This window comes from Phytophthora cinnamomi (genome assembly GCF_018691715.1).
Source record: "Phytophthora cinnamomi strain GKB4 chromosome Unknown Contig39, whole genome shotgun sequence".
NCBI lineage: Eukaryota > Oomycota > Peronosporomycetes > Peronosporales > Peronosporaceae > Phytophthora > Phytophthora cinnamomi.
Window position 1 is genome coordinate 553,589 of NW_027150972.1, and position 22,119 is coordinate 575,707.

The window sequence follows — 22,119 nt, forward strand, 5'->3', positions numbered from 1 at the left end:
AGAATTTGCGCGCGGAGGGTTCAAGTCGACTGCGGGAAGATGGTGAAGCCGAGAGGCAAGTTCCTGCGGGACTGCGAGGTGACGGCGCGCGACCTATCGTTCAAGTCGGTGTGGCGTGAGCTCAAGGCTCAAGGCTGGACGCGCAAACCGCCCCCGAGGCGCAGCCTTGACGATCGCTACTACTACATTCGGCCAGGATGCGAGTTGAGCGAAAAGGAAGGCGTGCATTTCTTCCGCGGGGAGGAAGCTGTGCTGGAATACTACGCAAACGGTATGTCTTTATTTCATTATTGCTGTTAAAACTGCTCTAACGTCTTGTGGGCATTATGCGTAGTGCTGCGGAACACCGCACGAGTTCCCACACCTGCTGCACGTGGTGCCCCTGGAGACGCCCAACTGGCTGCTGCCGCCGAGGTTGTTCGGCTGAACTATAGCGCTGAGATCGAAGCTGCACCATCTCGCGAACAAGTGCCCGCTGCTCGCGCACGCGCTTCCGCATCAGCGCGAGTTCCCACATCGCCCCAAGTTGCTGTTATTCCCGTCGAAGCTGCTCAAGCTGCGGCTCAAGTACTTCAAGGCGCTGGTCAAGCTGTTGCTGGCCGTGACGGCTCAACTGCGGCGGAGGCGACGCCATCGGCCCCTCCGGCTACGCCGCCAACCTCTGTTCGAGGCGGTGCACCCGGGAAGCGAGCTGCTCGACGATCGGCAAGACGCTCTCTTGACGCGGCATCCGGGGCGTTGCCAAGAACGCCCACACGTGCTTGTCGCACCACCACGACGGAGCTCATTGCGACGTCTCCTCATTGTGGAGACAGCTACGGCGATACGGCTTCCCCCGCTGACTCAAGAGATGAAAAGAAAGGTTTGTTGATCTTATACTCACTGTTATGATGAATATCATACTGCATGCTATGCTGTATATTCTGCTGCATCCTATGTAGTATGGTATGCTGTACGATATCCTGCATTGTATACTGCATACTAACTTATGTTGGTCGTGGTTTGCTGCAGACGATGATGACGACGAAGTCGAAGTCACCGCACGGGGAAACGCACTATTGGTAGACAACGACGACGACCTGAATGCCATTGAAACGAACATTAGTGGTCAGTTTGGAAGTATTGAATCAGGAGATGAGGCCGAGAAAGACGACGTGGAAACTGGGAGTACGAATCTGATGAAGACGTGGCGGCTTGGTGCTTACCGGAAGATGCTACTCATGACCCCGAAGAGACCGAGGCCGAGATTGCTGCTGAAGTTCTTTTTGCAGAAAATTTCTTGGAAAGCTTTGACGGCGAGGACCAAGTGCTTGCCGGGAATTTGAAGAACCCGGTATTGCGTAGCATGACAGCAACGGGCTGGGAGGACGTGGTGGAACCTGACATCCACCAGTACATGATGGCTCCGTACGAGCCCGTCGATGACGTTGGCAGCTATCCAGGGTTGCGGCAAAGCTACTCTGGTCCGACGGCTGAGGCGCTGCGGCATGGTGACTCTTCTTCTACTTTTTGCCTGTGGTTCTGTGGCAGCACATTGCTGCGTGCTCCAACGAGTATCATCGCGAGATGCTGCCGCACCGGATTGATGAATCCTACCAGCGGTACCGGAAGAAACAACGGCGCAATGCTGATCTACCTCGCAAGACACGCCGCGACATCCAGCATGACATGGAAACGATGAAGCCGATCATGCCCCACAAGCTCTGTCGATTCATTGGTTTACTGGTTGCGCGAACCATTTCGCCGAATCGAGAGAAGTTGGCCAACCACTGGAAGACGACTGACGTCGGGGCCATCTCTCGCGGCAGCTTTGGTTCAGTGCTTTCCCGCGACCGCTTCATGGAGATTTCGCGCAATCTCCATTTCAACTCGAACAGCGATGCCAGGGCTCAAACAGACCGAGCGTGGAAGATTAGGAAGGTGGTGGAGGTTCTGCAAAGGACATTCGCACGAGGATACGTTGCGCCATCGCATTTGGCCTTTGACGAAGCTGTTCTACCTAGTCGTTCATCCTTCAACAAGATGCGAGTCTACATAAAGGACAAGCCGCACAAATGGGGCACGAAGCTGTTTATGTTGTGCAGTGCAGTCACCGCGTACTGCATCCGGTAAGATTTTTTTTTTGGTTTTTCAATTAGACTGTGCTGTATTATGCAGCTTATTAATTCCAATATTGTGCTCCACTATGCTGCATATGGACAGTTTTGAAGTTTACTGCGGCAAAAAGCAACACGCCAGTGACGCGCACAAACCGGATATGAAGTCCGGGTCTGCTGCAGTCGTGCGAAACCTGCTGGAGGTGTTTGGACCTGAGGCACGGAAGCAAGGAATGCGGCTAGTTGTTGTTGACCGCTTCTACACGTCTGTCGCCTTAGCAATTCAGCTATTGCTGATGGGGTTCTACTGCGTGGGCACTATAATGACGAACCGGCTAGGCTACTGTAAACAAGTCATTGAGAAGAAGAAGACGCGACCAGCCAGTATTCCGCGAGGCTCATTCAAGATTGCTCGGTCGAAGCTCGTTCCGAACATGACGGCTATCAGTTGGTGGGACTCGCGACCAGTGCATTTCCTGTGCACGGGCGGCAGCACCGCTATTGACAGAGTCGGGCGGCAAGATGGCGCCGAGCAGGTGGAGGTGCCGTGCCCCCGCGTAGTCAAAGATTATCACGACTTCATGGGGGGCGTGGATGTTCACGATCAACTGCGATTGCAGCGCTACTCACTGCAACGTGCGCTCCGCTTCAAGAAGTACTACAAGTCGCTGGTGTTGGGCTTGATCGACTTGGCGATGGTCAACGGATACATTGTTCATAAAGCCTACCACAAGAACAAGGAGTCGCGCCCACTGACGCATGTCAAGTACATGATCAAGCTCCACCTACAGCTTTGCCAGCTTCAACCTACCGACATGTACGAGGGCAACACCTTCGGGACGCAGCTACCGCCAGCCACTCCCGACTACGAACTCATCCCTGTTGGTGTAGGCCCGCCTTCGGTCCACACCGCGCGCCAGGTGGACGAGTGGCGCAATGAAGGCACGCAGGCGAAGCGACGGCAGCGTGCATGCAAGGTCTGCTCCGCCCTGCGCACCAGCACGCAGCGCGCCGCTACGACGACGTACTTCTGCGGCGACTGCAATGAACTGGGACCGATATTTCTATGTATGCGGGCTCGAAGGAACGTGCGCGGGGTGGCTATGACGTGCTGGGATATCTGGCACAAGGAGTGGGCCAAAGGGAAGCTGATTCCGGTGGAGGATGCGAAGCCGATCCGAGTTCGCCGCAAAGCAGACGCGACTGCCCCGGGAACACCTCCAACACCAGAAACTCCTGTAAGTACAAAGAGGCGCCGCACAAGCCCGTAGTTGGTAAGCTGCATATTAGGCTGACTTTAAAGTTGAATATATGCAGGAAGTGGTTGATGAGTGTGCCTCCGTCTACCATAGCGTAGTTGTCGTGTGTGCAGAGCACGTTGAACCTAAGCATGGAAATGGTGTCTTTGTACACGTCCTCCTGACTCTCGCCCGGGTCGCACATATTCCCATCCCAAACTGCATCTTGCGCGGCATCTTTTCACGTAAGATCAAGTGTGCAACATGATTGCGTGAGTTTGGCAATCTTCTTCACTTGACTTTTGTATTGTGCATAGAACCCATACAGACGAGTCAGGAGCTTGCGTTATGTTTGGGGGTGACATCCCAACTTTTATCTTGGGCTTCAGTATGGGAAGTTTGATTTCAGAATTTTAGAAAATGGGAACAGCAGCGCCAGCGGTTTCTGTTCGGCGGTTTAGGGGGAGTGCCCTATCACTTTCCGCTGTAAGCTGCATTATTCAGGTTGGAGGAACGACTTGGTGATTCTTAAGCTGTCGATATGCACGATTAGCACGCTATTGTTACCGGCAGGATAGCTCCAGCGGCCCCCTAACCATTTTGTATACAAACACCAAGTCTAATTACGCTGCATATGCAGTTTAGATGTTCTTTCGGACTCCCGGTTTGGAGGGGTTAAACACGCAAATTTTGGAAAATATAGCCCGCTTTAAGGCTGAAAGAACACACTGCCAAGCAACGACGCAGGATGCTAGTCCAACATTCCTGGTCGAGTGTCTGGCTTCTACTACACCCATTCTCGGCTGAAGAAGTGAACGGACACAAGATCCCCTTGACCCTGGCTTCACCTCTTCATTAGGGACGGTGTCATTCACGGGGTTCTTCCTCGGCTGGAACGTCTACCGAGAGCTAACCTGTTCCAACGATCCTCAAACGAGCACAGTCTCATCACGGATGAGATTTACTAAGCGGGTCGGTTGCTTCATTGATCGAGCCTACTCGGCCGCCTATCTTCGCTGATCATTACTGTATCAAAATGATTGGAGAAAGAAGCATAGCCCCAAGGTCACCGCGCACCTTCTCCAATCCAAGACTTTGGACCTGAAGCACGAGTAATGCTGGGACCTGAGGCACCGAAGCGCGAATAATGCTGCACGATATTCACTTCTCTCCGAGCGTGCGATACATTTCCTTAGCACGAACCAGCCAGTGGCAGCTCCCAGACGGGAGGCGCAAGATGGGGTTAAGTATGATACGGTAGTCACCGAGTCGCGACGTGGCCACGAAGTTGTAGAGCCGAACGAGAACGTTGAGTGGATCAAGGACAGCTGGGCAACGTGCGTATTCACGGAGGCGAGTACCTGCCCAGTAGATGTTGGTTATGAGTCATATTATGAATTATTATTATGTATTATTATTATTTGCAGCCGACACAGTTATCATAACTTATGTCCACTGTGTCGGCTGCAAAAGTCGTGTTCACTCTGACACATTCTACGCGCAGCTGATTGAGTTTGTTAAGCATTGGGAGGACGCCGTGGTGCTGCCTGATCGTCTCTAAAGCCATAGCTGGATAATATTGCTCAACGATTAATTAACCATACAAAATGCACGTAGAATTTGCGACAATGATATGTGCTATGCCTCAAGCGCTCGACACAAGGTTAGAAGGGAAGAGGAATCCTTCCTACAACAAGATGAATCGTGCCCAGTGAGTTATGAGCTCTGTCGTCTCGGACTCGCTCTGGTAAGCAGCGCAGTGCTCATACACGACGTCGATGGCGTTGTCATGGACCTCTGTCACCATAAAGCGAGCCCAGCCCTCATTGACCCAGTGAAAATCTTCCCGGGGCCCTTCAGCGTCGCGACAAAGCCTACCAGCTTTTGAGTCGATAATCTTCATGCAGTAGCCTATCTTGCGCCTTCCATCTGGTAGCTTCCACTCCACAGTCCGATCCAGAAAAAGATAGTGGACACTGACTGCACCCGAGATGGCATGCACCATGACGCGTGTGCCTGAATCAATTTCTTGTAAAGTTTGAGTGAATACTTCATCGTTCCGAGTCCAGTCCGAGCTGCGGGCTGCCACCAGCACAGGACGCAATTGTCGCTCATATTCTTTGGCTACCCAGAGACCCGTGTTGATCGAGCAATTGAGACGCTTGGTTAGACGCATGCGCTGCAGACCTCCCGTTGCACCTCTGGGACTCAACTCACGATAGAGATTCCAACCGACTAACGTTCCAACCATCGATGCAGCGGACAAGTCCGGCACGAACTCAGGCCCAAGCGGGTTTGCCTCCGCTGCAATTTCCTCAGGCGCCAAAGGGGCGAAGAAGAATGGCGGGGCTCCATCAGGAAAACGGACCCACCACCCTTCGACTGGGAGTATTGGCTTTTCCTCCGTTGTTATGGCTTGTTGCGCATTGTTCAGACATCGCTGGAACTTTTGGTAGCGCTGGATATCTTCGCAGAGCTTTATCTTCATCTTGCGCAGCGATTCTGCAGCGAGCATCGCTTCCCTCAACTTGTCTTTCATTTGCAAACGAAGTGGACGGACCTCTTCCTCTAACAAGAATTCCATCTTTTGGCTTGACAGGCGTTCGAGGAAGCGGTGCTCGTTTCGCAGCCGTCGGAGTTCCTTCCTTCTTCTTCGCTCGGAATTCCACCATCTTGATACTGTGTCGTTTGCGCCTCCACTCCGTCTTGGACTCACCAGCAGTCTTAGACCTGTCTTCTTCTGTCCACGTCGCTCTCTCATTATCGCCATTACTGTAAGCGTTTGTCATTTTTGGTCTTGGCACTGGCGGTCTAGGTGGCGTGAGCAGACTGCTCGAAATTGCTGACTGATACATGTACAAGACGAGTTTACACCACTTGAGTAGAAGTAGTGGGCCATCAGTGCTTGCGTGAAGGTCTGAAAGAAAACTCACGCAATCACCCAGTCGTTGGCCACATTAGGTACTGACTCACCACCCGATGGTTATGCTGGAACAGAGATATATACCTAAATAGGAGCAACTGTTAGGTCGGTGTAAAAATCGTCCCTGAATATAGCATTGGTTTGCATGGAAATACATCTATAAAACGGCCGGAAATATGTCACAGACGGATACCTTTATTTATTCGTGCAAAACTTTCTGAATAACTGGGACGGTCAGCTTGGGGGCAAACATGTCTGCTGCAATGTTAATGTTGCTGTCACACCCAATTTCGGCTTATGCTATCGGAAGACTCATCGCGGACTTGAGAGCAGTAACTGTCAGTTTTCAAGTCCTTGCCATACTACCCGACTCCCCACGTCGTGTCTTCGTTTCGCGACGACACCACACAGCCTCGACTTCTGCTAACGCTCGAAGTAGAACAGAAGAACGTCATTCGGAAAACGGACCCACCACCCGTTAGTTGGGGGTAAGGGTTTCTTCTCAATAGCTCGGCGCTGTTGAAGATGGAGAATCCACTGCTGGAAGGCGTGGTGGCGAATGATGTCCTCGCAGAACTTCGTCTTGTGGTCAACGACTATCGCTTCCTAAAGTAGTGTCAGTTTCTCGTGCGTGGGACCGCCTCCGTCCAGAAGAGTTCAATCGGTATGGCCGTCATCTTCAGCTTCGACGTGTGCTCCAGTAGTGAAGCTCGTTGCGCAACTGTTAGAGCTCCGCCTTCTTCGCTCGGAACGCCACCATCTTGACACTGTACTGCCTGCTCTTCCACTCTTTCTTGGTTATCTTGGGAGGCACCAGAGCGCCTTGCTCTATTGTCGTGGCGGTGCCATGCTACGTCCCTTGTTCATTGTTGGAAGTGTTCCATGTGCTGAGACCACCCGTAAACGTTGATGACGTGAGCTCAACGCTACCAGCTCCGGTTATTTAGGTATCACTGGAAAACGATTGCTGAGGTGACCTTACTTGAGGTCTCGTCCCTCTCCGTCATCTTTGTTCGCGTGAAGGCTTACTCACGTCATCAGCCGCTGTACATGACTGTGGGGTTGTGTCAGTGTGAAAAACTAAGGATACAGTGTAGCCATACGGTATGGATATCCCAACCAGTATGGCCTATACCGACATCGCTACACCTGCTTGTGATCCAGAAAACAAGTTGAGAGTGGGTGGGGTCTTTTGGCGATTTGGTGTGAGCCCTTGCAAGTAGTAAAACCACCATAGCACGCTACCACAAGGAGCATGATAACAGCAAATGCAGTGAGATTCGTGCAAATGACCAAGTTCCTAGTGAACGCAGCTCTAGAAGGAGTGGTGCTCGATGCAAAGGAGCAGACGCATCGAGAGCACTGTATTGACATGATGGCGTTCCGCCGCAAGAGGAAGGCGAAGCATTCTGCTTTAGTCTCTTCAAGACGCCGCACCCGAGCCCATTTTCTCGACTAGAAGCTTCATCCACAACAATGAAGAAATGACCGAAAATCGAAACGCGCTTTACGTCGAAGCAAACCGCACGTAGGCGGCGGTGACAACCAAGAATTCACTAGCGAAGATTAGCCACTGAGTATAAAACGAATAAAAACTACGTTTCTACTAGCTCGTTTGCAGCCTTGCTGTGCTGTTTTCGTCGGCTTGACTTTCAAAAGACTATCGCACCATAGATGTATTCATTTTTTTTCGCGCGCTCTACCTGGAACGAGTGCTTTCCGACTCAATCAACCGGGGTGGAACGATTCTTCCAGACCAGCGACAAACAAACTGGGCCCAATAGGTGAGCAGTTGTCGAGCATGAAGTTCATCCCGAGCTATCGCTTGAAATTGAAACGTGATCTCGGTAGTATTGTCATCCACTTCTGTGACGATCAGTAGGTTGGAGCCGCCAAGGACCCAGGCAACATCCCGCTGCGGTTCTTCTGCTGCTCGCGCTCGGGCATTGGCGTTCGAGTTGGCAACGGCCATCAAGAATGTAACGGAGCGCTTGCCATTTTGCGGTCTTTGTGGCTGCCGCCGTATAAGCTGCAGATAGCGCAGATGTACCTTGCCTGGAATATTGCAGACCATAATGTACACATGCTTCTCGAACTCCTGAAGGACTTCAACCGAAACGGCATCACGCTGCTTATCGCTCCATCCTGGCGGTACAACGATTAGTGGCAGCCACGTCAGGCCCGACTTGACCACCAGTGCATCCACTTCTTCCAGGGAGAAGCCCACTCGCATGCTAAGTTTCGTGTGGGCGACCAGCCTGTTGTCTAGCGGGCTTCTTGTGAGCGGAGCCTGGTACACGGTCCAGCCGAAGAGTGTTCCGACTGGGTGCGACAGCTGGGGCATTCGTGCAAACATGTCTAGTGAAGCCTTGTAAATCGCATCGAACTCTTGCCGCGTAAGCGGGTAGAAGTAGAACGAAGGCTCACCGTTGGGAAAATGAACACGCCACCCAGGCTCATTCTCTGGTCGGCATGAAACCCATACTGAAGCCTTGCTCGCTTTGTAAAGGTTCACATCGGTCGAATGCTTCATCGGGCTGGCATTGACCCCCACCAAGCCTTCTTGTACGAGAGACCATAGTCGCTTGAGCTGCTGGAGTTTCTGGTGCAATTCGACGTTCTCGGTGCGAAGCGCCTCGCTCTCCAGCGCCAAGCGACATACTGCAACACTAGTACTGCCTCCATTTTCGTCGGGATCTTGAACAGAAGTCGTATGCAAAGCAGCAAGACGTCGCTTCACCTCGCGTTCCAATCGATCGCGCTCGCACCGCATGTGAGCAGATCGCTGCTTCTTGTTAGCTCGAAAGCGCACCAGAGTTTCTCGTCGCTGCAGTTGCTTCCATTCTGTCTTGACCTCTTTCATCCACGCTGATGTTGTCTCGGCGGCCCATTCTTCGAGTTCAGTCGAGGTAGACGGGCCGCTACCGGAAGGAACGTCGGCGCTGACGTGAACGGGAACGCTTAGAGTCTGCATGACGTGCGATTGACGCGATCAACGTTGAGTGGCCACAGGAAAATCGACAATGGCACAATCCGACATGAGTTCATTTCGGTTTACCGGTACGGTAGTCAGGTTGAGGGACCTCGGTTCGAGCATCAACAACTTGCGTAATATGTCGTTCTGATCACCTAGTGAGTGATTCACCATCAGCCACCAGCTCCCAGCTGCCGTTACCAATCCTCCTATGGAAACTGATACATTGTTGACGCAAGCATCACCGCCTAATTTGGAGCTGCGTCACGCTCGCAGAGAACGAGCAGATCCAAATGGGATTTGCTCATGCCTAATCCATGTACTGAGTTAAATGTGTTAATGTAGCAGGCTCTACCGCTTGAGAGAAGGACTAGTAGAAGAGACGGTAAAAAGAGGAGTGAGGTTAAGTAAGTTGAGCTAGTCTCGCTGCTCACTCGAGAGAAGTATGTGGTTGCCTAAAACACAGATAAATATCGTGCCTACACGTTGAATATCAAAGTTTAGAGTCACTGTACAGCGCGTGTCCTTTCAGTATTAGAATAAAGGGTCCACACCAGTGTGGATAAAGCCGCACTCTTGCGGCTTTATTTCGTCCAGGGCTCTGTCGCGATTTGCTAGATAAAGCCGCAAGCAAATTCAAAAAGCCGAATAGAGCCGACCCTATAAAGCCGAAGATAACTCCGCGAGATTGGCTATACAACGGTATACGAGAGGCTATACCTACTTGTATACTCGGCTAATTTGTGTGGGGTTTGTGTTTCGGAAAGTTCCTGCTCAGGTGAGCACCAGAACACAACCCCCCCCCCCCCCTCAAGTTCCCGTCCAAATCAGTATACAGCCAGCCTACTCATACAACAAGCCTACCCTGGCACGATGGGGCGCCTCCAGGGCTACGAGCGGCAGCAGTTCATTGAGACGGGCTTACCGAAGAAGGGCGACAGGCTCCAGCTTTGGTGCAAGCATTGTCATGCAGCTTACGGCGACGAACAAAGATCTGATCCTGCACCCGCGCCCAAGATCGTCATAGGGCGAGATACCAACTATGTGAGCCACCTCAAGCGTTGTGAGTACTTCCTTGAGGCAGTCACACTGCGCAAGGTTGCCCCTCCTCCCTTTGAATGTGTTACTCTTCACGAAGCGTTGATGCGCAGCGCCCTGCGGCCTATACCCAGACCCAATGTGGCGAGGACCCGACATCGGGGGGATGACGTCAGTGATAGTGTTTCGACGGCTGGAGTTTCCACAGCCAGCTCCGACAGCCCAATTAGGTACGATTTGTCCGGTAATGTCCGGATATTGGCCGCCACTTGCCCCACAAATAAAGCCGCGGCTTTATCGATAAAGCCGCGGCTAAATTATAAAGCCGATCGGCTAAAAAATCGATAAAGCCGAAAAGCCGAAAATAAAGCCGCGGCTTTATCCAACACTGTCCACACGGTACTTTGGCTAGGGCTGTGTGACGAGCCCTAACCTCAACAAAATGTATTTGTACATGTACTGTAACACCCGTGCTTTCGCCGTAAGCATGTGCATCAATCTGCCCTCACGAGGTAAGTCGCAATATAGCATGAACGTCAAATGAAGCCTCTGGCAACTAATCTACGCCTACATGTATAACCTAAGCATCATTTTACCGTGTCTGGGACTCCTCTTTCGCGCAGCGTTGCGGCTTGTATTTGTCCGCCAGAATCCCTGAAGTTCCCTGGCCCAGGCAACTTCGGTGCGAAGCGTGAGCACCAGCCTCTTCTGTGCTGAGAAATGGTGTCCAACTGGTACTGTACAGCTCGTGATAAGATGCGCGAGAAGTCGAGGCTGGCTCTACAGCACCAGACTTTGCGCTCCACAGCGCGCACCCCCTGATCTCGATCCACTCACGCTGACTGAGCCCACAACCCGCATCTTTCCCGCGCCTTTGTCAGAATTTGTGGCCCAGACGGTGGGTTACGCTTGCAAAATCTCGCACTCTGACCTGTAAACAAAACAAACCGGTCTGGACATGTACTGTATCTCGTGTTCGACAACGGAGCACACTTTCAATTCTGACGTGACCCCATGGTCTCCACTACAATGCCTCCGTGCTCAAAGCTCCCGCGTGAAGCTTCTGGTGGACTCAACGAAGAAGACACGAGTTTCTTAAGCTTCATGCTCGACACGAGTCCTACCCGGGCGTCAGTGCGGAAGTGGCCCGAAGATCTCAAGGCGCAACGCAAGATGGAGCTGCACTCGAAGCGGATGGCTCGCTTCCGCAGTCGGAAGACGACCGAGCTCCACATGATGCAAAACGAACACAAGCGACTCGACCGTGAGCTCGAGGACCGCATTGACGCGCTGCGGCGGGCAGGAGTCTGTGGTGCATCGCTAGTCCAGAACGAGCTGCAGCGGCTGGTGCTCGAGCGCGAAATGCTTCGCCAAGAGAGCATTGAGCTGCAACAGGAGATCGCAAAGCACCTCAAGTTCCAGCAGATCATCCAAAGCTCCAGCGAGACGCTGGTACCGCGTGTTAGCCCTGCAAACTGCTTGTCGAATTGCAAGAGCAACGTTGGAAGCTTTACTGTGCGTCGCATCGAGTCACTGTGGACACCAGTGGAAGGGGAAGCTGGTCGTCACGTCGAATTTACCGGAGGAGAACCGCCCTTCTTCTTTCACCCGTTCTCCCGCTAAGAGTTTGACCAGACCCTCAGTTTCCAGGAGCAGAGGTTCGTTCACGATAGTGGGAACTTGAGTTTTGCAGGGATGTTTCTCGGCTGGGAAGTGCTCCATGCGCCCCTTATTGCGAACCGAAATTCCAACTTGCTGCTGGGGTGGGCTCGATACTCCAAGAGGACACAGAGCTCCATTGAGCAGATCCAGAAGGCCATGTGCAGACCTGACGGCTCGAACGAATGGCCCATCTTGTTGTCTGCGAGGAATCTTGGTCGGACAGGGGACATCGCTCTCCAGACTCTGCAGCAGTTCGATGAAAATTCACGCGTTATTGTGCGCAACTACCCCGGCGAGGTGTGTTATCGCTATCTGGGCTTAGTGCAGTGCTCGAAGTGGGAGGAAGAGAACGGCAAGCGCGTGCTGAAGTACTCGTTTGCGATCGCCAACTCCGAGGCCAATGCACGCAGCCGCAGCGCTGAACCTACTTGCCATAAAAATGTTCAGTGGGTCCAGGAAGGAGGGGCTTTCTTGACTATCACTGAGGTGAGCATTGGAGTCGTGGACGTGCAATTCAATTACTGGGCTTGTTGCAAAAGCGAACTCCACTCGAAGAGCCATTTCCTCATGTTCGGACACATGGTAACACGTTGGGAGCGGCTCGTTGCGCCATTCAGACTACTTCAGTTTTAGATTTTATAATGCTAAAAGCTATTAATATGCTAACTGATACTTCTTCTCTTGAGCATTGGAAGCCATGACATCATTCAACCGCTGGGGGACTGAGTCAGTCACTGACAGGGTCGGGCTCTGTCCCGTATAACAAAATCCAAATTGTGCGGCAAATGACAGAATCGAGCTCAAACAATTTATGGTATTAGTACTAAGAGAAGTAACAGCTACTACTGGTAAGTCACAGTACTGAGTGCCACACCACACAACACACGTTCGTTATGACCAAGTATTCCGCAGCGTCCGCATTTGTGTGCTTCCTTCGGAGCCTTGCCGGTAGCTGCTTCGCTTGCACTAGAATCCGTTTCTCCCTCGGTCGCCCTCCTCCTCCGCGGTCACCACCTCCACCATGTTTCTCCTCCATGCCGGACTCTACGACTACTCTATCGCCCACTGCGGCGACTCCGGCTTTACCAACACCTGCACCTACACGACGATCCCCTGGTGCTCCTCATGCAGCAGGCGCGTGGTCCTCTTTCGCGGCGGCCTTGGCTACGGGTTTTGTTGTTGCCTGACCAGCCATACCGTGACTGAGCTGTTAATTCTCTCAGCACCATAAATTGTTTGTGCGGCACAAATTGTGCCTGATTTGGTCATTTGGCACGCACAATTTGGATTTTTTACGGAATAGTGCTCGAATCTGTCATTTCCCCGTTAAACGCTAGCTGGGTGACAGAGCCGCGTCAACATTCCAACTCGTTACATGTACAGCCCTAGGTGTTCATTATTCAAGCAGCCGTCCAGCCCATCATGATTGTTGCGGTGGTGCCCAAGAAAGGGTCGAAAAGCTCACGCCGTGAATGGAAACTGGCGGACGAAGTGGTCGAGGACAAGAAGAAACGCAAGCAACGCGTGCATCGGGAAGAGATGGTGCAGTACCGGCAGCGAAAGAAAATTCAGGGGTCCGAACTACGAGCAGAGCACCGCAGTTTGCAGCGGAACATCGAGCGACACGTCGCTGAGTGGAAAAATGAGGCAGCAAAATGCACCGCAAGGACAAGGCTGCCTTTGGGTGCCGACAATAATGAAGTGGCAATTCTACAGAATCAAGTTCGAGAGCTGGTACTCCAGGCAGAAGCTTTGCGGGTCGAGAACGCGACGCTGCAAGGTGCTGTTGCAGGCTATGTCCAGCTGCAGGGAGTAGTTTACGCCGAGAGTGACCGTCTCGCCCAGGTTTGTGCTGGCAGTGTTCTCGGTGGAGCGGGATGGCGCGTGAACTTCGCCAATGGAGAGCCATCGTTCCACTACTACCCGTTCTCGGAGACCGAGTGCGATGCAATTGTGCAGACGTACGACGGTCGGATGAACGGAGAGGAATTGATGGGCTGCGGGGGATTTACGCAAGTGGGGACACTCTTAGGCTGGAGCGTCGAGAGGACTCCGTTGGCTTTCCATGACAACTTGAAGTGGATGGAGACGCGCGTGAAGTTTACCAAGAGGATCCAGTGTGTTGCCGGAGCGGCGGGTGCCACGATGAGCAAGCTGGAAGCGGAGTCGTGGTCTGTGCTGACTACTCCAGAGCTGTATGCACGAGTACACAGAGCTACCTGTACGTCACTAAAGCTCCAGGAGATCAATGACGACACTGTCATTATCGTCTCAAACTCTCCCTCGCAATCCAGTGGACGTCATTTGCGGCACCTGATGTTGATTCACCGCCGAAGCACAGTAGATGAAGCTGCGAGACGCGCTTTAACCTTTGCGATGGTCGTCCCCGACTCGAAGCCCAATAAGCGAAGTCGTGAGGCTGAGGGTTCGCGAGACAAGGTGCTCTGGATATGCGAGGGAGCATCATACATGACGCTCAAACAAATTGATGATTCGACACTGGAAGCAACGTACGACAACTGCAGTGGTTGTAAGAACGAGCTTCACGCGCACCACCTGCTAGTGGAATGGGGTCATGAGGCATTACGCTGGGAACAGCTTGTTACACCGTCAAAACTGCTTGCGATGTGATGGAAATCTCTTGTAGGACTACATATGCGCTGGAGCTTTTCTCACGTGTAGTTCATATAAAGCTAGGGTCCGAATAGGTCAAACGCAATGGTTATTGTGAGTAGTGGGGTGGATATTTGACAAATACAGCAAATATACGCACAGTGATATCGTACGCGAGACGCAGTGACCATCGTTTTAGCCTTCAAAATTGAGGCTGTAGATAAATTATAAATTCATTTTCTTTCTCTAAGGGCTGTCAGAAAAAAGGGCTGGCTTAAAACCTCATGAGCTGGAAGCGCTGTCACTGTTGTGCTCTATTGTTTAACGATCAATTTCGTTTAATCTTCATATCCATTTGATGGTTTTCGTTTTATTTTGAAGTCAGTATCGCAAGATATGTTCTGTTTCATCGAGCAGAAGTAGATACGGTACATTAGCTCGAAAACTATCACCACCATTGTCTGCGTGGAAGTATAAGCGCTTCACGCGATCGCTGCTCGTGCATCAGGGAGCAGTGAATGTTCGATCCAAAACCGGTGAAATCGTCCTGATCGAATTGTTACTCTGTTTTGTGCGCCGCTTAATTCACTCGTTATCACAAATTCTTTTCAACTCATGCACGTATATAATTACAAATATTGTGAAAAGCACTCAGAATGTCTAATCGGATAGTAAATCGGCTGATTTAGTGCCTTATTTAGAGACGGGAACCCTTATTTATTTCGATCCATCCCTTATTTAGAATTGGGTATCCCTAATTATAATCGGTCTTATGCAGCATCGCGTCAAAGCTATTTTAGAGCCGTAATCGATTTGGTCTCTAAATAGGCTTAAATGTCAGCTCCAACCTCGGCATTCCGAGGAAGTCCGCACAAATAAATCCACCGAGCAAGCGGCTATGCAAACACTAGCCAATATATCAGTCAAAATAGGAGGAATCAACAGGACGAGCAGAACCAGCGTCCGTGTCGAGGACGCGGAATTTCGCTTCGACCCAGAGGGCAGCTTTGATGACCTCTACGCGAGAGCGGAAGAGCGCATCGTATTGCTTTCGATAGTAGAACGTTGCGCCCTGATACTAATCTCGACGCTAAGCCAAGTCAAGGCGCCACTCAGCAGGGCTGGGTGGATTTAACCACAGCTCTCCATCGAAATTCTGCGGCATACATCGTGTCTCCGCTGTCTCTCCCCCTCACCGCTGTTCTGACAAGATGGCTTTAGAGCCCAGTTCCCAATTCCTATTTAAGCCGACTGACTCAGATTAGTACCCACATTAACTTCCTATTCAGTTCAAATTACCACGTATCATTTTTGCTCACAGCCCTGATTTACAGAGCTATACGGAGTGACAAAATCGCCAGTTTTCACAATATTTCCTTATGCTTGCTCAGATAGCAACCTTGACGGTACGACCATTTGCTCCCAGCAGAGAGCGTAGTGAGCCCACTGTACGAACAGATACTGCGCGTGCAGATTTCCTTGGCAGACCCCCCAGTGATCATACGCGACGTCAATCGTACCATCGTCAACCTCAGTGATCGTGAGTTGGGTTCCGCCCTCCGTTACCCACTCCACCTCGTCTTCATTCGCCTCAGCTGTGCGACTCCGCTTGTTGGCCTCTGAGTCCGCGATCACCATAGTGTAGGTGACTGTCCGCTTGCCATCGACACCCGGCGTTCTCCACCGATGACGATGAGCGAGGCAAATGTAGCGGAGATTTACTCGCCCATGGATGTTGGTCACCAGCACAGAAGTGTTGTTGTCGAATTGCTGAAGTACCAGTGTAGTTGCGCGACCCGAAGAGGAGCCTCCCCACTTCATCGGGGTGATGATAATTGGCCATTCGTCTCTCCGTTCTTTTCTCATTGCCTCATTAGCTATTTCGACAGAGCAGTGGATACGCTTGGTGAATCGCGCCTTGGCGACGAGAGACCCGTTGTTTTCCACTGAAGTCGCGGTGGCATGGCAGACATTCCAACCTAGAAATTCTCTAGCCAGGTTGACAGCGCAAGGGGATGATGAGACGTCAACGCTGCACAAATCAACAGTGCTGTCAAAATCTTGCCGTGTGAATGGGTGGAAGTGGAAGGACGGTTCTCCGTCAGGGAAGGAGACTCGCCAGCCCGACAGTTCGTCAATCACCGGAAGAATGAATTCCTCATCCTGCTGCGAGAAGTCCAGATCCTCCAGAACTTGCTGGAACTCTCGGTGCACCTTGATGTGCTTCTGTATAGCGACGTTCTGCTGGCGAAGAGCATCGATCTCCACCACCAGTTCGTGCAATTTGTCCTGCGTCGTCGGAGGCTCGCACGCAGCGGCACTGGTGCGAGAAGCGGCAGCTCTCACGGTCGCCTCAATCTGCTTCAATTGGTCCTCGAGTCGACATCGTTCCTCACGCAGAGCAGATTGCTTCGCCTTCCTCTTGCGGCGGAACGCCACCATCCCGATGCGGTGCTCTCGGCGCTTCTGCTCCTTCGGATCGAGGATCAGGTCTTCATCCATCAGGAGTGTGGCCACGTCGACAAACTCCGCGCAACTCGCAGCCAACATGGCTACTTGGTAGATCAATTGTGAGGTTATTGTGCTGCGGAAGACAGTGTGGGGAGAGTTGTGGCACTCGCAAGAGCTCAAGTTGTGACGTTAGCTGCCTTAGTTCAGACTGACACCCCTAGATCAATCCCTGATTACAGGTACCACAGGTGAATCACACGTAGTAATCCACCTGCTCTAATTTATGCCGCTTAATTTAAGCCTTAAATTAGGCCACGTGCTGGATCGAACGGCTGCTAGCCAGATGGAGAGACATTTTTCACGCGATCAACGATGACAGTGAAATACAGCGCGTGTCCGGATTACTCGAGCAAAGAGCAAGAGCAAAGCTCCGCCGGAATCACGTCTGTTGCTGTCGTGCTGGCTGCGCGAAATCAACTCATATTGGAATCAACTATTAATGTACTCCACCCACGGCTCAGTCCCTCGCGCGCGCTATCCTCTCCCTGTACACACATGTTTCACATGTACTGGTACATCTACGTCAGGCAATCCAACGACTGATTGCTCGAACAGGAACAATCTCTTATCGTTTCATTGAACACCATAACCTAGTCGTATGTTTGTCAGAATGACCAGCCCTCTACACGCGCTGAAGCTCAGAACAAGTTAGCTTGGAGGCGGATTAACGAAAACTAAATGCCCTGATACTGCCTTGATCGACAACGGGCAGCGTGCGGCACAGCGTGCGGGCAACAAAGGTTAGGTGAACAACTTGCAGCGCAGGAGCCCGGTCGCAGGCCGGAGTTCAAATTGAATAGCACGAACTACATACCGTCGCCTCCACGTTACGGTGAGCCTTATCAGGTTACTGCCAGCCATGCTAACTGACACTCTACATGAGCATGCTCGATGAATCATCGTCAACAATAAGAACGATACGTTTTAGTAAAGCTCTACATTTTAGGACCGCTTTGAATACTGTACAAAAGCGCTTTCAGCTCCCTTACTCGAGCAACTTCGACTGCATAACCCCCCGCGACCAGCCGCACACGAACTCGATCCAGAGCGTGAAGAACTGCTGAGAGTGCAGCTCGCAATCAAACTGGGCCCAGCTTTCGCAGGTGACGTCGATTGTAGTTTCATCCACCTCAGAGAACTTCGTGCATATGCCTCCTTGGCTGACCCACTCGACATTCGGCTGCGGTTCTTCAGCGGCTCGGCTTCTGACGTTGGCTTGTGAGTCTTTGATCGCAAGGATCGATCCGAACCAGCGCTTTCCGTTCAATTCGACTCCCGTGCGAAGCTGGACTAGCACAAAATAGCGAGTGTGGACGCGGCCAGGAATGTTGTGGACCATGACGTGAGAGTTCGCGTCGAAAGACTGAAGCACTTGGGTGTTCACCTTGGACCGCTGGGCGCGGCTCCAGTTCAGCGGCACGAATACAAGAGGCCAAGAATTGAGATTTCCCGCTTCAATCACCGCGTTCGCTTTGTCCAGTGAGCACGATACGCGTGCAGCGAGCTTGATACGGCCGTGAAGTGAGTCGTCACCAGCATTTCGCAGGAGAGGGGCGCGATGCACAGTCCACCCAAACAGCCGCCCAGTTACAGGAATACTCTGATCAACTTGATCCGTGCAGGATGCCACCGCGTCTTGGTATTCAGACAGTGTGAATGGATGAAAGTGGAAGGATGGCTCCCCATTTGGGAACCTCACCCTCCACCCGTCCTCAGAACTGACTAGGGTTGGCCTCCTTCGTAACTTTTTGCTGGCTTCGTCAATCGTCTCACCATTAGAGCTGCACTCGTGTTCTGATCCCATGCTGGCATCTAGCGCATTTTCGTTGGCCAGAGACTGGAAGTGCTCGTGCTGTTGAAGCTTATCGTGGAGCTCCGTGTTCTCGGTGCGCAATGTGTCGCTCTCGAGGACAAGGCGGTGCACTGCATCACCGAGTTTGCGTTCGCTTGACGTAGAGTTGTCTTGAACTACACTGGAGCGGTTCAAGGCAGCTAGCTGGCGCTTGACCTGCTGCTCCAGGAGCTGTCGCTCAAGCCGCATCTGCAGTAGCTCGCCCTTCTTCACTACTCGCTGCTGCGCCATGTCCTGGCACCGGGTCTTCCGTCTCACCTCAGCCTTGGCTTGCTTAGTCCAGGCCTGCGTCGTTGAGTCGGCCCACTCGTGGAGCACGACCCAGGCCTTCTTCTCGTCAGTCTTTGTGCCGTCTTCAGAAGCGACCATAGTTGTGCTGGACTGTGACTTATTAAGAATGGCGGTTTGTCAGCACTGCGGGCAGATCCGTCGCCTGCTGTTGAGCGGCTGCGTTAGTAACAATTGACTGCACCGTGCCGTGAGGGGGATTTTCCATAAATCGGTGATTTTCACTGAAACTTGTCAAAACGATTCCAGTAATTGTCTAGCACTACTGATGTGTATTACATGTAGACTAACCTCAGAAATAGACTGACATGCAAATTTCAAGTCGATCCGAATAGTGTAGTACACCTGAAATAGTAAGGCTTAGTGAAACCTGAACCACATACTAACTGCACAACTGCTGAGCACCTAAAACTCGCCACTTTACGCTTCCGTCCTTGCCTGACGTGTGCCTAGAGCTCGCCAGAATGCTCGCTGCTGTCGGTTAACTGGACGAGAAGAGAGGCTTCTGACGCGATAGTCCGATCGTCGGAACCCAGCCACATCGCAGCAAGCTCTCTGCAAGAAAATAATAGCTGCTTGGCTATAGAATCACCGATACATAGGGGGCCAGACAAGGGAATACCGAATCGTAAAGAGAAATAAGACAAGAACTAACAGTTTGTGCAGACGGCCAGCTTAGTACACGCAAGATATCGATAACAGGATTATAGTTACTACTCACACAATCGTTAGAGAATTTGTAGACAGTTTCAGTTTAGGGTGTGTACAGTAGTAGATAACAGCTTTTGCAAACGGATTGCTATAATATACTTTGTGGTATATGAGTGTTCTTATAGAACCATCGTGAAGCCCTCGCAATGCTTGGTAGGCTGGGCTGTGGGTTTGTCCTTCACGATTATCACTACTGGTCTCGTTGACGTGGGTGTCTTTGGTGCAGCACGGACTCGGCTAAGAAGCAGTAATCCGTTTAACGAATTCGCAAAAAACTACAATAGGATGGAGCACGTTTGCAAATGTGTATATCAAAAGTCACAAATATGTCTGCGCAGTGGTTACGTACTGTGCATCACTACGTTAATTAGGGTGTGGGGGGCTAGGCCGGATGCTAGGCACCAGCTACACTACCAACAACATTGCTGTCAGTAACAAACAAAGGAAGTCAGTACTCCTGTATGGAGCACAGTGATGATGTACATCAGCAATGCACATTTGATGATCAGGAATATGATAGTACCGTTACAGTACTACTGTGATACTAGCCCCCTAGTCACTGAATCAGGCAATACATTTATAACTTCTCGTTTATACCGTAGATTATTTTGGGGGTCGTATTTGGGTCGGGTCGGGATTTATAGTCGGGTGTTTTTCCCGACCTAAACCGTCGACCCCGACCGAACAAGCTTTTCAGCTAAGTCTATTCCTGCTGAACATGCAAACGCTGGCGGCAGCTCAATAGAGTGCTCTAGCAAGCAGTGCACTTATGCACTTACACTGTTCCAATTAGTGTAGCATAGTGGCTTCCTTCGTAGCGCCCCTCGCCCTCGTAGTCGAAGGAAAAGTCGGGCTCGTCATCTTCACCTTCGTCACCGCTGTTGTCGGTACCGCGATCGCTGTCTCCATCGCTTTCACTATTGCTAACGCTACTGCTGCTACCGTAGCTGCTACCGTAGCTGCTACCGTAGCTGCTACTGTCACTGCTGCTGCTTTCGTCGGCTTCTTCAGCCACGACAGCCTCATCTTCACTTTCAGATTCTGAGAGGCCTTCAACATGGAGTAGATCGATCGGCAGCTGTAGTCCTGACTCATCCACAGGTACTGATGGTGCTTGGTCGTTGCTGCCTTTACACTTCTTCTTGCCCTTCTTCTTACTCTTACGTTTCTTTGAGTTCTTTGCGGCACCTTTCCTTCGTCGACCAGCAGCAACATTGGAGAGCTTTGCGACGTAGTCCTGTGAAATGCGTCGGATGGTGGCTACAAAGGTGACTATGTTGGGGTGTGGACTGAAGGCACTGTTTAGTTTACGGTGAAATCGCTCTAGCGGGTTATTTGTTCGTGCCACAAGGTCGCGCTCGAAACCGTGCACATTCCATTCCTCAATGCCGTAGAGTTCTAGCCATGTACCTCTGAAGTAGCCCCAAAATGCACGCCACTTGATGTGAGAGTATTCAATTCCCTTTGCAGAACAACGCGCTCGAATCTGTTTCTTTACCCACTTTATGCCTTTGGCAGGAACCAACTCCGGGTCGACGATTGTAAGCATATCAAGGACACCTCGGGTCATAGCTATCTCAATCTCTTCTTCTGGTATGTGAAGGATCTGCTTCATTCGACAACGAATTGCCTCCTTCCAATGGAAAAGGCACCCGATTATCAATGCGTTTTCGAACTGTTTCTGGCAAGCGTTAATCAATTGTTTCTGGAAGTCGCAGATGATTTCACTTGGATACAACTTTTCGCCAGTATCTCGGTAAATGAGTTCAAGTATGTCAAAGTACATATCTTCCGTCTTGCCAGTGCACAAAACAAAATATACAGGTACGCAGAGTTCTGAGGCTCGGTCGTGGACCATTACAATGACGCATTGCTTGAACCCTCTTGGTACGCAGCGGAAGGTGCCATCTACGAAAATGGTAACATTGTGGTACAGCAAGAGTTGACGAAGCTCAGGATGGGCCCACCCAACGATTCTTTGGGGTTTATCTGTGGGGTCTGGACGGGGGCGAGAAACGTGAAATTGGAAGAAACTTAGCTTCTTCCCTTCAACCATTGATAGCGGTGGAACTTCTGGCTAGGAGATGTGAGCCATAATGCTTTCGGCGAGTACGATATACTCGGCTGGTTACCTGCTCTTCTGACAAGCCTGTGCGAGAAATTTCATCATTTGGGTAGTACCTTTCACTAACGATTTTCCAAATATCGTGTAC

General features: G+C 51.5%; 4 protein-coding genes across 4 annotated transcripts; 2 read left to right on the forward strand and 2 right to left on the reverse strand.

The window, feature by feature from the left end:
* Nucleotides 1-11,283: 11,283 nt before the first annotated feature.
* IUM83_10620 (ATP-binding Cassette (ABC) Superfamily) lies at nt 11,284-11,892 on the forward strand (the record flags this gene model as incomplete). Its single annotated transcript, XM_067935133.1, has 1 exon — nt 11,284-11,892. The coding sequence occupies one exon, from the start codon at nt 11,284-11,286 to the stop codon at nt 11,890-11,892; it is 609 nt and encodes a 202-aa protein (XP_067791533.1).
* A 1,461-nt stretch (nt 11,893-13,353) lies between these two features.
* Nucleotides 13,354-14,248, forward strand: IUM83_10621 (Actin-related protein 2/3 complex subunit 1; the record flags this gene model as incomplete). The annotated part of the gene is made up of 2 exons (XM_067935134.1): nt 13,354-14,152; nt 14,226-14,248. The coding sequence occupies 2 exons, from the start codon at nt 13,354-13,356 to the stop codon at nt 14,246-14,248; spliced, it is 822 nt and encodes a 273-aa protein (XP_067791532.1).
* A 1,673-nt stretch (nt 14,249-15,921) lies between these two features.
* IUM83_10622 (uncharacterized protein) lies at nt 15,922-17,094 on the reverse strand (the record flags this gene model as incomplete). The annotated part of the gene is made up of 1 exon (XM_067935135.1): nt 15,922-17,094. The coding sequence occupies one exon, from the start codon at nt 17,092-17,094 to the stop codon at nt 15,922-15,924; it is 1,173 nt and encodes a 390-aa protein (XP_067791589.1).
* Nucleotides 17,095-18,040: 946 nt separating this feature from the next.
* IUM83_10623 (CCR4-NOT transcription complex subunit 1) lies at nt 18,041-19,276 on the reverse strand (the record flags this gene model as incomplete). The annotated part of the gene is made up of 1 exon (XM_067935136.1): nt 18,041-19,276. The coding sequence occupies one exon, from the start codon at nt 19,274-19,276 to the stop codon at nt 18,041-18,043; it is 1,236 nt and encodes a 411-aa protein (XP_067791594.1).
* Between the last annotated feature and the right edge of the window lie 2,843 nt (nt 19,277-22,119).